This window comes from Amblyomma mixtum, chromosome 2 (assembly GCF_055824585.1).
Source record: "Amblyomma mixtum isolate Tamu chromosome 2, ASM5582458v1, whole genome shotgun sequence".
Lineage (NCBI taxonomy): Eukaryota > Metazoa > Arthropoda > Arachnida > Ixodida > Ixodidae > Amblyomma > Amblyomma mixtum.
Window position 1 is genome coordinate 238,244,282 of NC_143013.1, and position 13,800 is coordinate 238,258,081.

Here is a 13,800-nt window from a genome sequence, read left to right on the forward strand (position 1 = left end):
GCTGACTTTCTATTTTCATTATTGTTGCCATGCCTTGACAATTTTATTAAATGCTACATTTTAGTCCTGCTGTGATTGCGTAATATTGTCTTTTTTATATTTCAGCTTGTTTTTCGGATACGAACGTTTGCATAGTTCAATGCGTGGTTTCTTTTACATACATATTGAAGTAAGTCTATAAGAGGAAGACATCCGACCTGTGGTTTTACATCGATTGGAAAGCATATCGCTTAGAATTTTCAAGCCTACCGTAATAAGACAGGAGTGCCACTCTTCGATATGAATTTTCTATCCAGCTTTACGTTTCCACTTATGTTTTCTTGGTGCAGATGCATTAGATATTGCAAAGACGGCTCGAGTGACAACAACCGTGTTTTTGGCATGCAAGAATGAAACGTTGCGACTCAACATTTCCCCAAGCTTCATTAAGGTAATTTAACATTTTTATAGCTTGTTTCACAATATTTTTATGCACAAAAATTTGTTTGGCATTAGAATGCTTTTTTTTTTCTTTTCAACGGAAAACAACGCGAAATGTTAGGCTATTCGGTGCATACTCAGATCCTGCATATCATACCAGCGAACGCAAGGACGTACACGCAAAAAAAAAACGCAAGCATAGGCATGTAGACACATCCTCATCATCAAAAGTTCACTGCAAGACAAAGCCCTCTCTCACTGGCCTTCAATTAACGTGGTCCTGAACATGCTGTGTCCACCTTATGCACGCGTCCTTTCTACACTCTAGCGCCCACTTTTTCTGTTTAATCTCGGAACATCTTTACTCCACGTTCTTATCCAAGCCAACTCAACTGTCTTGTGGCCTCCTAATTTTACCGCTATAATTTCCTTGAACACAGCTCGCTGAGACGTCTCTAACTGTAAGGCTTTTCTTCAGCCGCTAAGATTCTGCCCAGGAAGTAACTACAGGCAAGATTCAACAGTTATGTACTTGCCTCATGACGGAGACTCTTAAGCAGTTATTCATAACAGGTTAGTACTTGAGAAACATAAACTGGCCCATTCTTATGCTCTTAGCAGTCCCCCCGCATGACCTGAATCTGCAGTTGCATTGATTGGAAGTAGTGCTTGTTTTGAATAATCGTGAACAGCACAAAGCGCGCCTACAAACAATGCGCTATCCTCAAGTGGTTTGATTTTCGCTGCTTCGGCTACATTTATATCAGGCGTCGTAGATAAATGTACTAAAGACTTTAAATATGATGTAGTGTACGAGGCGATTAGCGTAGGCTCTTGGGAGGCGTCTGACTTGGTAGGCCGCACTTTTTCGTTCTGAAATGTAAGGGTTAGTAAAGGATAAAAAGCTAACCTCATAAATATTGTTTTCGGGAAAATGGTGCGGATTTCGCAGCTGCAGGTCATGCAAAAAATAAGTCATTAAGTGCTTTCAACAAGGTACCAAAAAAAAGAAGTCCACCAAAGTTTTAGCAGCTGCTGGCACATATCCTGCGGCCTCTGCAGACACAAAGCCACATTGGGTACAGAACTCTGGAGAGCAGCAAATTTTGTTCTCAGAGAACAGGTGTTGGAGCGGTGGCGAGGCACCCGTATCACGTGCGAACTTTTGTACTTCTGGTGATTTATTTTCAGAGTGGTGAAAAGGTCTACCTAAATGAATTTGTTGTAAACAATTGAGGCTGCTGTTTTCAACACGATCTGCAACTTCCGAAACAACCCTTTTTTCCCGAAGCTGTCCAAATAATCAACTGAGGTAACAAGTCTTCAATATTTATTAACTAGCTGACGACAAGGTCAACCACTTCAAACAGCACTAACTTGGATTCCCTGCCCTTGGATCCAAATGTAATCCTGGTTCCATTTAGCTTGGAGACATGGCGCGTACCCCTGTTCCCTCGTAGAGGATCATCGCCTCTGCGACAGCACGAAAACTGAGATTTTCTCCATGACATGCCATTCTTGAAAACAAAATCAATCTTTGCAATTGTCAGGGCGATTTAAAGCGTCCTTATATGACTTGTAGTTTTTACTAAGTAAATGTGCGCAGCCCACATTGTCGCTTCAGCCCTTTTGTCGTGTGAGCGTGCCACCACGTTGGTCAACTCAAACTTTGGCCGACATTTATATTTGCATCTTTTGCAATAGACTACTATATTTCTCACGCTCATTATTTGGTCACACGCGTATTAATGCTCTCTTCATCTTCCAATAAAGCGGTTTTCTGTCTTATGCAATAATGGGGGCCACGTGGCAAATAAATTGAGTACACGACAAGTCTCTCGCAATACACAAATTTGGTCTTGTGCTGTGCCTCAGAAGACTTATATTTGGAGGCTGGGAGCATTTCATCGACCTTTTTGCGCACGCATTTTATTTCCGCAGGCGCTGAAAACATGCAGTAACGTCATGTCAGCCAGATGCATTTTTAGTAGATGAGATATTTTAATGCGATATCGTTAGAGGACCTAGAGAGCGTAGGTGTTAGTTTGCTGGTCATGAATTTCTCGTTGTCTGAGAGGATCGTGACGTAACTGTAAGCACTTTCACAGAAAAGAAAGAGGGTCTAGCGGAAATCGAAGTGGTACCCTTTAGGTCACGAGCCGGGACAGCTCACTCTCTGCACCACTGAGGAACGCTCGTTCAGCACCATAGATTAGAGGCCTTGTGGTACCACCTGGCACCGTATAGTATGCTGCAAGCTCTTTGGTAATTAGTCTAACCAATTAGCTGCACCAGTTGCAGTCACCGATTATTGTCACCAACTAAACAGCCTATGTCCATTGAACAAACGGGAGCCACATGCATGGCATGCCATTTTATCGTATTCCACTCTTAACGGTTGGCTAATCGTCGTCTAGGTTTTTGTACATGTATGGTATCCCGACGGGCTCTTTATACACTTTTTCCTGCTTTCTGTTTATTTTTCAGATTTCCTTTGATATGCTTCATGAGTTGGTCTGCTATTGATGCCATATGTTGCGCCGAAATTGGAATTGAACTTAGACTGTTTAGAAGCGTTTGCACGCTTTAGTAACCTGGCCTTTACATGGCCTCTTGACACTGCTTGTGACATGCACCTAATTACGATTACTGGTTTTGTTGATTAGAAATGGCCTCGTCTACATGTTGGCAAATATTTGTGGGGTTTTAATGTTATGTCATGTTATTGCCCATGAACTGCATTTTGTAATGAATTAATTTTTGTATAATGCAATTAAATGGCCTGTATTACAACATCCTGAGAGACGACCTGAAGCCAATCGTGGAAAACATAGGATTGTACGGCAACGCTAAGTTTTTGTGGTTTTTCCAGGAGTGTCGTTATGGACCTTATTACGAACTTCAAAACGAAAATTTTACTGTCACGACCTCATAGAGATAATGCGGGTAAACCCCAAGAAGTTTTGGAACTTGCTCATGCCCAATAAAAACAGTTCGCACAATATTTCCCTGAAGGCACGAGACGGCTCCGATGTTCCAATTTCCGAGCGCTCCGACGTCATGAATTCCTATTTCACGTCCGTATTTACCCAGGAGCCAACAGCAAGCATTTTCGTGCCAAGTCTAAATTATGCACCTATGCCACCTGTTACCATCTCAGCAGAGGGAATTTTAAAACTCATAGATAATCTAAAGATATCCACTTCGCCTGGACCAGACAACCTCCCTGCTAAGATTTTTAAAGCAACTAAATATTTCACGAGCCAAATCTTGCAACTCATTTTTGCCCAGTCTCTTAACACTAGTGAGATTCCAGACGACTGGAAATTAAGCAAAGTTGTCCCAGTCTTCAAAGCTGCAGATCGCTCCGACCCCTCAAATTATCGACCAATTTCACTGACATGTATCTCTTGTAAACTTTTCGAACATATAATATACTCGCACATCACATCTCACCTTGACCACAACCGTTTCTTCTTTCCCAATCAGCATGGTTTCAGGGCAGGTTTTTCGTGCGAAACTCAGCTGTTCGAACTTACAACTGATCTCCACTTAAATCTAGACTCTGCCTTCCAAACCAATATAATTTATTTAGATTTCGCCAAGGCATTCGATCGCGTCCCTCACCAGCGTCTCTTTTCCAAACTCTCAGCTCTGTCACTTGACCCGCTTGTCTTATCCTGGATCCACTGTTTCTTAACCGACCGCTTGCAATTCACCGTCATCGCCAGTCATGCATCTCAAACTACTAGAGTAATTTCCGGGGTTCCCCAAGGATCGGTTCTTGCTCCATTACTCTTTTTAATCTTCATCAACGATTTGCCATCTGGTATTTTATCATCTGTCCGTCTCTTTGCGGACGACTGCGTCATTTATCGCCGCATCAACAATAGCAGTGATCAGGAATTATTACAGGATGACCTGAGCCGAATTCAGAAGTGGTGTTCTGACTGGCTAATGCAGCTCAACGTTTCTAAATGTAAGTTCATGCACATCCCACGTAAACGTTCGATTCTTCATTTTTCGTACTCCCTGAACTCCATAGCGCTGTCTCAAACTAATTCATACCGGTACCTCGGCATCGAGATAACAACCAACCTAACCTGGGCTAATCACATCACGAAACTATGTGCTAGTGCCTCCAGATCACTCGGATTCATCAGGCGATCACTTCCCATGTCCACCGCAGCCACCAGACAACTAGCATATGAAACGTACATCCGAACTAAACTAGAATACGCCTCAACAATATGGAATCCTCACCAAGCCTACTTAATAGATTCACTCGAAGCCATCCAGAATCGGGCAGCACGCTTCATCACCTCACAGTATAAATCTCAGCTCAGCATCACAGCGTTGAAATCATCTCTCGGCATCAAGTCATTAGCCTTTCGCAGGAAAACTTCAATTCTTTGTCTTTTTCATAAACTGTACTTTAACTTTCCAGCACTTCGAGAAAACCTTCTACGAGCTCCGCTACGATAATCGCGTCGTTTATTTAACTCCTTAAGCATACAGCGTTTGCACGGCTCCACCAATTATTTCAATAAATCTTTCCTTCCCAGTGCGATAGAAAGCTGGAATAACCTCCCCGAACACATTGTCATTGAGACTAACCCTTCCAGATTCAGACAGCTCCTAATCGACCATCTCAACGACAAATAATTTTTTCCTGCACCCTATGCCAGCTTCCAAGCCCTGCAAACTGACCAGCCTGTTCTACTTCCAAAGTTGTAATTTGTTTCTGTTTATATTTCTGCTACACTCTGTCATGACGCGATTATTTGAATTTACTTCTGTCTTTTTTTCGTCTTGTTCTACTTTTTTTTCTATTCTACATTTTATATTTTCTATATTTTTATATTCATGTATGACTGTTGAACACCCCTGTACCACCTCCCCCCCCCCCTTATGTAATGTCCCTAACGGGACCCTTAAGGGTTAATAAATGATGATGATGATGAAGGCTGGAGCGCGAGACATAATGCATGAAGGAGTGCTATACACACCAAGAAGGCCATCTGAGGGAGATAACGCAAGGCGCCCGTCATTTTTGATCAATTTTTGAAATTCAGGGTAGGGAAATTGGAGCAAAAACTTAATGTCTAAACAAGTTATGAGGTGTTTTGGTTATGCGAACTACTTTTTATTTTTGGCACCGAAGGCACAAATACTCGATCCGTGTAGCTTTTTTTGAACGGTTCAAGGAAAGCATGGTGATTTGGATTGCACTTCTGATAAACCAGCTGATCGCGACGTGCAGTTATCTGACATTATCAGTGCTGTATGTATAGGAAAAAATGCAACAAATAACTAAAATACCAATCAGGAAACTCTTAAGTGAAAAATTAGGAATCCAAGTCATTTGCGTGTCTCAAGTCAGACGTAGGGAAAATGCGTGGATGCAGGGAAAAGAGAATCGTAAAATAAGTGTAGAATTTCGGCAGTAACCCTGGACCAAGTTACTTGAAAACAACTTGAAGAATGAAGAAGCCTAAAACTGAACAGCTGATAGGATCCTTTAGGACAAGACAAGCTATTTTTGCGATATGTGTCCTGTTTAAAGTCTGTCGTGAGAAGACAAAAGCTCTTACCAAAGTACGCTGAAACACGCGCTCTTAATCGAAGCGCGATCTCGAAGGTCCGTATAGTTTCGAAAGCCAATTGCTATAGTTTATCTGGATCAGCCTTCCAACATAGCCTGCAACGGCAGTTCTGCATTGCCGCCAGTAAATAAGCCGAGTTTCTTAATTTGCCGTGTAATTAGAACTTTGGGGCTACGGGCACCACTTCATTCCGGCGGCATCTTTCAGGCCCTACAGGATTGCTATGGAAGTGTGTTTAGAATGGCGGTGCATTTAGGATTTGCTGCCAAGATATCAATGCGGGAAGCATCCTTTTTGTTAAGGCTCATATTTTACTTATTTTTAACTCCAAGGAATCAAGCAGACTGTGCGCGGTATGGCGAATGTGCTATGCCCTGGTGGAAGACACTAATGTGGTAAGTTTCGGACGCTTCGTTTTCGCTTGTACTCGATATAGTAAAGCCAACTGTTGAACCGCTGAACTGGAACTGGAGTAGGTAGAAAACCTGGGCTTGCCGGTAACAGTTCATTCTGGATGGAAGTGTCAAAACAACACGGACGACAAAGGAAGGACGAGGGCTGATTGCGCCACTGACAACGCTCTTCTTCTTCTTCTTCACCTCTTTATAATGGCACATCTATGCGTTTTCTTCTTTTGTCGTTCGTGTCATTTTCGTGTCGTTTTATCCACAATTATTAGGGCTGATTTTTGGTCTTCCTGGATTTAAATTATGTAGTTGAAGTCCGTAATTACCAGCAAGTAGATTCTCAGAAACACGCGCAATTTCAGTGCCTCCTAGGATGGTTCGGCTAACCCCAGTAGACATGACTTACCGCTGCGCATCTTGAAAGGCGCCATGCACAGAATATATTTACAGCATGAAAGCTCAACTTTTGCTTGATTATTCGAAAGTTCGCAGTGATTTATTTGATTTAGCAACTAGGTATTATTTTAGGGCTTTCTGATGTTCTCTAATGAGAGCACTAAATAGAGTGGCAATTTGGATAGTTGGTTTATTGATTAAGAAGAGGTAGAGCAGCGAAACAAACAAGGACGGCTTGCCATTTTTCACTTGTCCTTGTTTCTTTAGCTGCTTTCCTTCTTTGTGAGTGCATAATATTTCTCTAAGCAGTGTGCGCCCATTTTGTCAGGCGAATGATATCAGCTTTTATGTTGTGTTTATAGCAGCATAAACATCTTCGGAACAAATATCTGGTCACCTGATTCCTCGACTGACTTTGAAATCCTTGCGCTTCAATAATTCAATTTGACGCTATTGGGACACCTTGTACTAAGCTTTTTAACGTGATTAAAAAGAAACTGTGGCTGCTTTTCGTGGGAAACCTGAGTAACTGTCTTTCTTGAGTCCTGGATAGACTAATTATGTTCAATATATAATTTTTTGAAGGGAAAGGTTGTCTACCGGCTACAAATTTAATTAGAACTGGACAGATCATACGATCCCTGGAGAGATAAGTGCGACCCCGTAATCATTGCAATACAGTGACAAATCGAGTTTGACGCCATTTTTGGGTGCAATCACGAGCCTTTAAAATCTGTTAATATTTTGGTTTACAGAGCAGCAGCGAACTTACTTCAGCGGCAGCCGAGTGCGGCTACAAGTTTGGTCAGGTGGCTGAATTCGTGTTCCCGGTGAGTGAAGCTCACAGATTTTAATGTTGGCTAAAGCACACATTTTTCTTAAGAAATATCCTGGCTAATGCTGGTTCATCTCCAAAACGCTGAAGAAAATAATCCGAACTGCAAATCCTAAATATGCATGACTCCAGATACCATTTGGTCAGCAGCCAACAACGTAATGCATGAATGCGGATGTTTGAAGAAAAAAGGATGAAGCCTGTAGGTAGCGTCAAAGTAAGTACGTATGCACAAATCGCTGAGTGTAAAATGAATTGTGTCTTCTATTTATTAGGAAAGTATCTCCCATAGACGAATAACTGATAAATGAAACTCAGAAGCGCCGAGAACTGAGGATACTTTGTACAGCGCGAATCTGTTGCAACGTTTACCTGATCTGCTGATTGTTCAGAAACGACAGTTATATTTTTCATCCTCTGCGCTTGTCATGACTGTGCGCCTTTTCAGAAATGGAAGCAGGAATACAACTTTGACAATACTGCTTTCTACGATGCATTGAAGGTTAGTGTGCTAAACCTGACTAAGAGGAGGTTGCTTTCACTCGCGTAATTCTGTTTCATTGCTTTTTTTAATTTCAGAGATGCGCATTCCCGTACCTTCCCAAGGGTGTCATGTACGGGCTGAAGTGCGTTGATTATTTTCGCTACTTCGCTTCAGGTTGAAAAGTGTTCTTGCACCCAATGAGGAATCCCCTTAAAACAGGGCAGGACAGAAAACGCTCAGGTACTGATGGTTTGGTGAAAATAAAAAGAGTTTGGAAGGCCACGTTTTATCTTGGCCTAGACGCTGTGACTAAGGGTCCAGTAACGCACAATGCCTTGGGCCTAATATGTTCTGCCTTCCAGAGAAGGACAGAACTGAAAGTAAGTTATTGGAGAACAGCTGCGAATGATGGACGACAGTGATAAGAGCGTGTCAGGTTTCAGCATCTGGAAATCTGAATCAAATGAAGTTGAAATTTAGAGTGTGCAAGCTCTTTAGAATGCTAGAATGGCGACTGCAGAACATATTCGAATTCACTCGGAGAACTAGGCCAGGGGTAGGGAACTTTCAGATATGCCATTGTCCAGACAATCCAGACGTCAGCCTCAATTCCTCCCATAAAGACCAGAGGAAAGCTGACTGGAGCGTCGTATCATTGTCATGGCAACAGTATCCAGCAGAAAAAAAATTACATATCCGAGCAGGGTTTGAACCACAGCCAGCGAAAAGAAATCCGCTTCGTTTCTTGCTGCCCCAGGCCACTGACGCCGTCTGTCTCTCTCTCTGCATGTACAGGCCTACTCACTTTTTAAGCATGAGGTCTGCTTCGGTCACCAGGTGCGCTGAAGTAGTTGAAACTGAAACTAACTGCAACTTCCTACCCCTGACTTGGCACTGTACATTAAAGAATGCGCGAGCTACTCGCGGAAAGCATGTTTTGGTCAGTGATCCTCTTGAGTGACAGCGTTCACCAGTGTTGCCAGCTCGCTGCGCTGCCCCCTTCACCATCCAGCTGGCAGTCAAGTTTCGTGAGACCAAAGTGCGTTTCGCGGCTCATATGATGGCATCTCTTGTATGAAAAAAAAAACGAAAAACAATTTACAGATGTTCACCTACATGTCCAGAACGTTCCAACAGCGCGCTTCTTTGTGAGTTTCTGACACTTGTCGCTGCCTTCTGGGATTGATGCTATTTTTTGAGCGCAGAAGTGGATTTGCGGGTAAGGTAAGATGTTTGCAGCCGTAAGCCATTCACAAATGATGCCAGCGTAATCCATTACAGTGCCAAGTTTTAGCATGCGAGACAAGTATGTGGAGCACTGCATGTTTGACCACTTCGAGTGATTGCTTGCGGAATGTGCGTCGTGTATGCATGGTTATAAAAACGTTTACAAGTTGTACGGAATTCTGAACTCGTCAGGGCTTTACCCCAACGCATTTAAGAGCGTAATGTCAATTCTTCTTTCGTCCGACAGCCTCTTAACCCACTCATACAACGGTGAACGCTTTTGTGCTAGCTTTTAAAAACATGTCCTTAGGTTAATTTCTCCATGAAGACCGAAGTGCGCTGTCTTCGATGCTACAGAAATCAGATGCAGCCCAAGAACTTTTTTAAGAGCTTGTTGAATGCTCTGCACAACGCATGTTTTGTGCAGTCTTGGCCAGAGGATCAATGGAACGAGTAGTAGAAAGCGCAGGAATAAGTTTCATGCTTGAAATGCTTCAGCTACAATCCTCGGCAAATTCATGGCGAACACCGCCCGCAAACCGCGCCGAACCTGAACCCGAAAATAAAGTCAAATATTTCAGAATAATTCAGATTATTTCGTTTTTGTCATATTATATTTTCAGATATTTCAGAACATTTCAGCAAGGTACCATCAGCAAGGTACAGCCTAGAGCTAGATTCGTTCCATCGCCGGCGCAAGGAGAACAGTTTCGTTTCCCAATGGCTGAGACCACATGGTTGTTTTCTTGTTTATAGCCGGACTGGCCGAAACACTTGTTGCAAAATGACATAATAAAAATAACAGTAAGAAAACGGGCAGCTCTGACTCACATTGTAGTTTCAAATTCCTTAATGTGTGTCATGAATTAAACCCTAGGCAGCCGCTGCGGCACACGTACTTTCTGTTCTTCAACAAGCCAGGAGATACTCTCTCGGAAAAACATCCGCGTGTGCGTCGCTTCGGGATCGTTACAGCTGTCCTGCTGTGTGTTCTAACAGGTATTCACTGGCGCTACTTTTTTAAATTTCTCGTCTTCGCCATCTTTCATCCCTCGGTTCTGCGCTTCCAGATGCTCGGCGGCAGTAGTGCTGTTACCTTGGCCACGCAATAAAGCAGGATGAGTCAGGAAGCAAAGAGGCTAGCCTGTGTCGCCAGCGACCGCTTTGGGTAGCTGCGCACAAATGTGAGAAGGCAGCCTAGACCATTTTACGTAACGCAAAGACCGAAAGAGCGCGGCCAAGTGCTGTGGCTTCACAAGCAACGGTGGACACTGAGCGCTTCGCGTAGTGCGAAAAAGACGCGTGGCTGAACGCGGCAGCAGCTCGTAAAGCATCAAAAACGGCGAGGGAGTTGGGAGAAAACTGGTCGGTCGGCTCTGCAAAACCCCGAAAGCAGCCAGCACTGCCATGGGCTCTGCTCGTGACGAAAAATAGAAGCGAGCGAGTGCGCTGGCCCGTCGAGCAGCGAAGGTATACCCATCGAAAATGCGGCTGCCATCATATGTGAGGCGTCCTAGATTGCGCTATGTCTTTCCTGCAATCTATTTCTTCCTTGGAACAACTCTTGACAACGAGACAGACCAATTTCTTGCTTTCGTTTTTACCGGATAGTATTCTCCCTAATGGCTGAAGGCGGTTCCGACGAGAGCTTAGCTAGTGACCTGGAGAGGACTGTGACGTCATTCAGGATGGCTGGCAACGCACCTCGCGCAAAAATATTGCCAGTGGTGTTCTCGCCCATCAGCCAACTGCATAAGGAAACCTACGATGCGTGTCTGGGCGCTTAATGATACCCCGCATGAAGTGTACTCCAATATCTTAAATTATTGTAAAATATTATTCTATGAAAACTTTCATCTCCTCGTCCAGTGCATGGCGGAAGGACTTATCTTTACGATCATGTATTTATCGGATGTCATTGTATATTTTGCAGAAAGAGGAAGTGCGTTGTACACGCTATTTGTGTGAAAACACCGCAGAATCGTACGAATAAACACACTACCGGAAATGTCTTTCAGACTTTTATTTATTAAACTGAGGTGAAAAAAAATAGTCCATACATAAAACATGCCTGCAGCCCTTCCTTGACATGCTTTTTTTTTTCCCGAAGATCGGGACGTAGAATAGGGTGATATTTTTTTAGCTCAAATTCGGGTACAAATAGGGTTGTTAGAAGAAAGCTTTTAATGAGGGCGTTTTTCTGGCCATATTTTTGGAGGAAAAGGCATCTTACCATGAGGACTCGTGTTTATGCGGCACGGATACCTTGCTGATCTTGGTGACCATTTTTCATATGGCATATGAACATAGTAGCTTACAATGAAAATGAAGTATCACTTTCTGCGTACTCCTAAAATAATGTCTCCCTCTTGTGCCGTTTTGTGGTTGCGGTCAAATTCCTGCCCTACTCTTAATAAATCGCCCGGTCTTACCCGGAGCGAAGCGTTTTCGAGAGTTGCGCTTCTATGAAGAAGCACAATAGGAAGCAATAAAACAGAAATAAACAAAAGTGACCGGCTCTGCATTGTCGGTGTCCGCATGAACAAAGTCGCCCCCGGTGACGTCCGGCCTGCTAAGCATCAACGACGGGCTGCCATGAATCCACATGTGTCTAGTCACATGGGTTTTCAGAAGCATCTCTTGTTCCCGGCCCATGCAGCGATTAAAGCAGCATTGAACATGAGCGAACGGGATGTATCAGTAGTTGTCTACTATTTGAGCGCTGTCTGCAAGTGGTAGCAGCCAACGCTGGTAGCAGCGCAAAGGTGGTGAACGGATTGGGCAGGCGAAAGATACCACGCACGTGACCGACATTGCCAGCATGATATTCCAACTTCTCAAAATGGCTGCCGTTGTTTTGTCTACCACTGTGCGCAGTAGCTCCGCTTTCGACGCTGTTCCTCTATCTAATGCGTCCCGCTTCTGCTTCCTGTTTGAAGGGTTTGCTCAGCCGGCACACAAGCACGCGATGATCGACCTGGTAAGCCATCAGAGCGCGCTTGACTAGCGGTCGTCTGCATTTTTTATGCCACCTCTCTACCGCTTTTTCGGGTCGCCATGCTCGTGGGGGCTCAGAGACGCTTCTCTGCGCTACTCGAGGGGTTTACACAAGGGTGGCGCATACCGTACATGCTGTACGCACATGCGCTGTGCGTACAGCGCATGTGCGTAGCTTTGCTGCTACATGCTTGTCAAGGATAGAAGACAAGGATGCCGGCCTACCTTCTTTTGCTGTGAACGCCTGAATAGCTATCGGTATTATCGGATCCCTAAAACGACTTGTCAACGGACTTCAATACATAAAACGCCACTTCTTTCTGACTTTGCAATTTTTGGCTGTGAGAGAGCAAATCTGCTTACTACAAATTTCGCATACAACGAAAGTAACTCGATTGACCGTCAGGTTCCTCACAAGTGGGTTCGAATGTATCTTTGCTTTTTTCGTCTTCGCGTGCCAATGTGTTCTGGGGGCATCTTCTGGGCCCAGCGTGGCTAAAACTGCGGAGTATTTGGTAAGGCTGCTGGGAGGTGTGGTTTTGCAGAGACATTAATGCAAGAAGCACCATTTTTCTTTGTGCACATATTCTAGTGCTTTTTACTCCGAAGGAAGCAAGCAAATTTTTCTTGGTATGGCGACTGCGTTATGGCCTGGTGGAAGACACGTGCGAGCCAAGTTTCGGAAGCTTCGTGTTCAGTTCATTTACAGAAGGAAACAAGTGAACATTATTGGTGGCCTTATCATTTCAGTAACAGGATATAAGCTGAGTTCTGCAGCTGCCAAAGTCGCTATAGCTAGTTGTGTTATTTATTACTGTGGATATCATAGTTGTTATATTTAGCTATGGTTGCTGCTAATACCATGTTGGGTTGTAAAATGCTCATCGCAAATATCGTCACCTTGACCTGCCTGGCCAGGATACTCGGCTTCTTCCTGCGAAAAGGCCTCGCAGCAGGTGGAGTCTCTAGCGTTTTGCTAAAGCGCTCGTCCTGTTCCTTCACTACGTCGGTGTTCGCCTTTGCGCTACTGTGTCTTTCCTTAATATACACCAACACATCCGGCTACAAGTGCTTGTCAGCAAAACTAAGTTCCCACATCGCGCAAAAAACATTTAGTTCTGTTTTAGAATACAATACAACAAAATACAATACAACATAATACAATGCAATGCAACACAATACAGTACATTACAATACAAGTTTGTTCAGGCAAGTACTAGTGAAAGTGCCTGGAAAATTGGAGAAAAGACAGTGAAATGCCTGACAAAGCGCCGTCCCTCTTCCCACCCCGAAAATATGACACTTGCTCAGAATGTAGTCATGCAGTTTCCTATTTCTCCGTGACAAAATTACCTGATTGGTCAACTGCAGTCACGCGAACATGAGGGCCGTCATGAGGACCACGTGACCTTGACTTACCATTATGAT

General features: G+C 43.8%; 1 protein-coding gene across 1 annotated transcript in view; it reads left to right on the forward strand.

The window, feature by feature from the left end:
• Positions 1-8,393, forward strand: part of LOC149363075 (uncharacterized) — a 24,870-nt gene extending 16,477 nt beyond the window's left edge. Inside the window, exons 2-6 of the mRNA XM_089569874.1 lie at positions 330-430; positions 6,359-6,421; positions 7,585-7,659; positions 8,113-8,166; positions 8,244-8,393. Of these exons, the coding sequence (XP_089426000.1) occupies positions 330-430; positions 6,359-6,421; positions 7,585-7,659; positions 8,113-8,166; positions 8,244-8,327 (377 nt within the window). The 3' untranslated portion in view covers positions 8,328-8,393. The remainder of the gene's footprint in view (positions 1-329; positions 431-6,358; positions 6,422-7,584; positions 7,660-8,112; positions 8,167-8,243) is intronic.
• Positions 8,394-13,800: the final 5,407 nt, after the last annotated feature.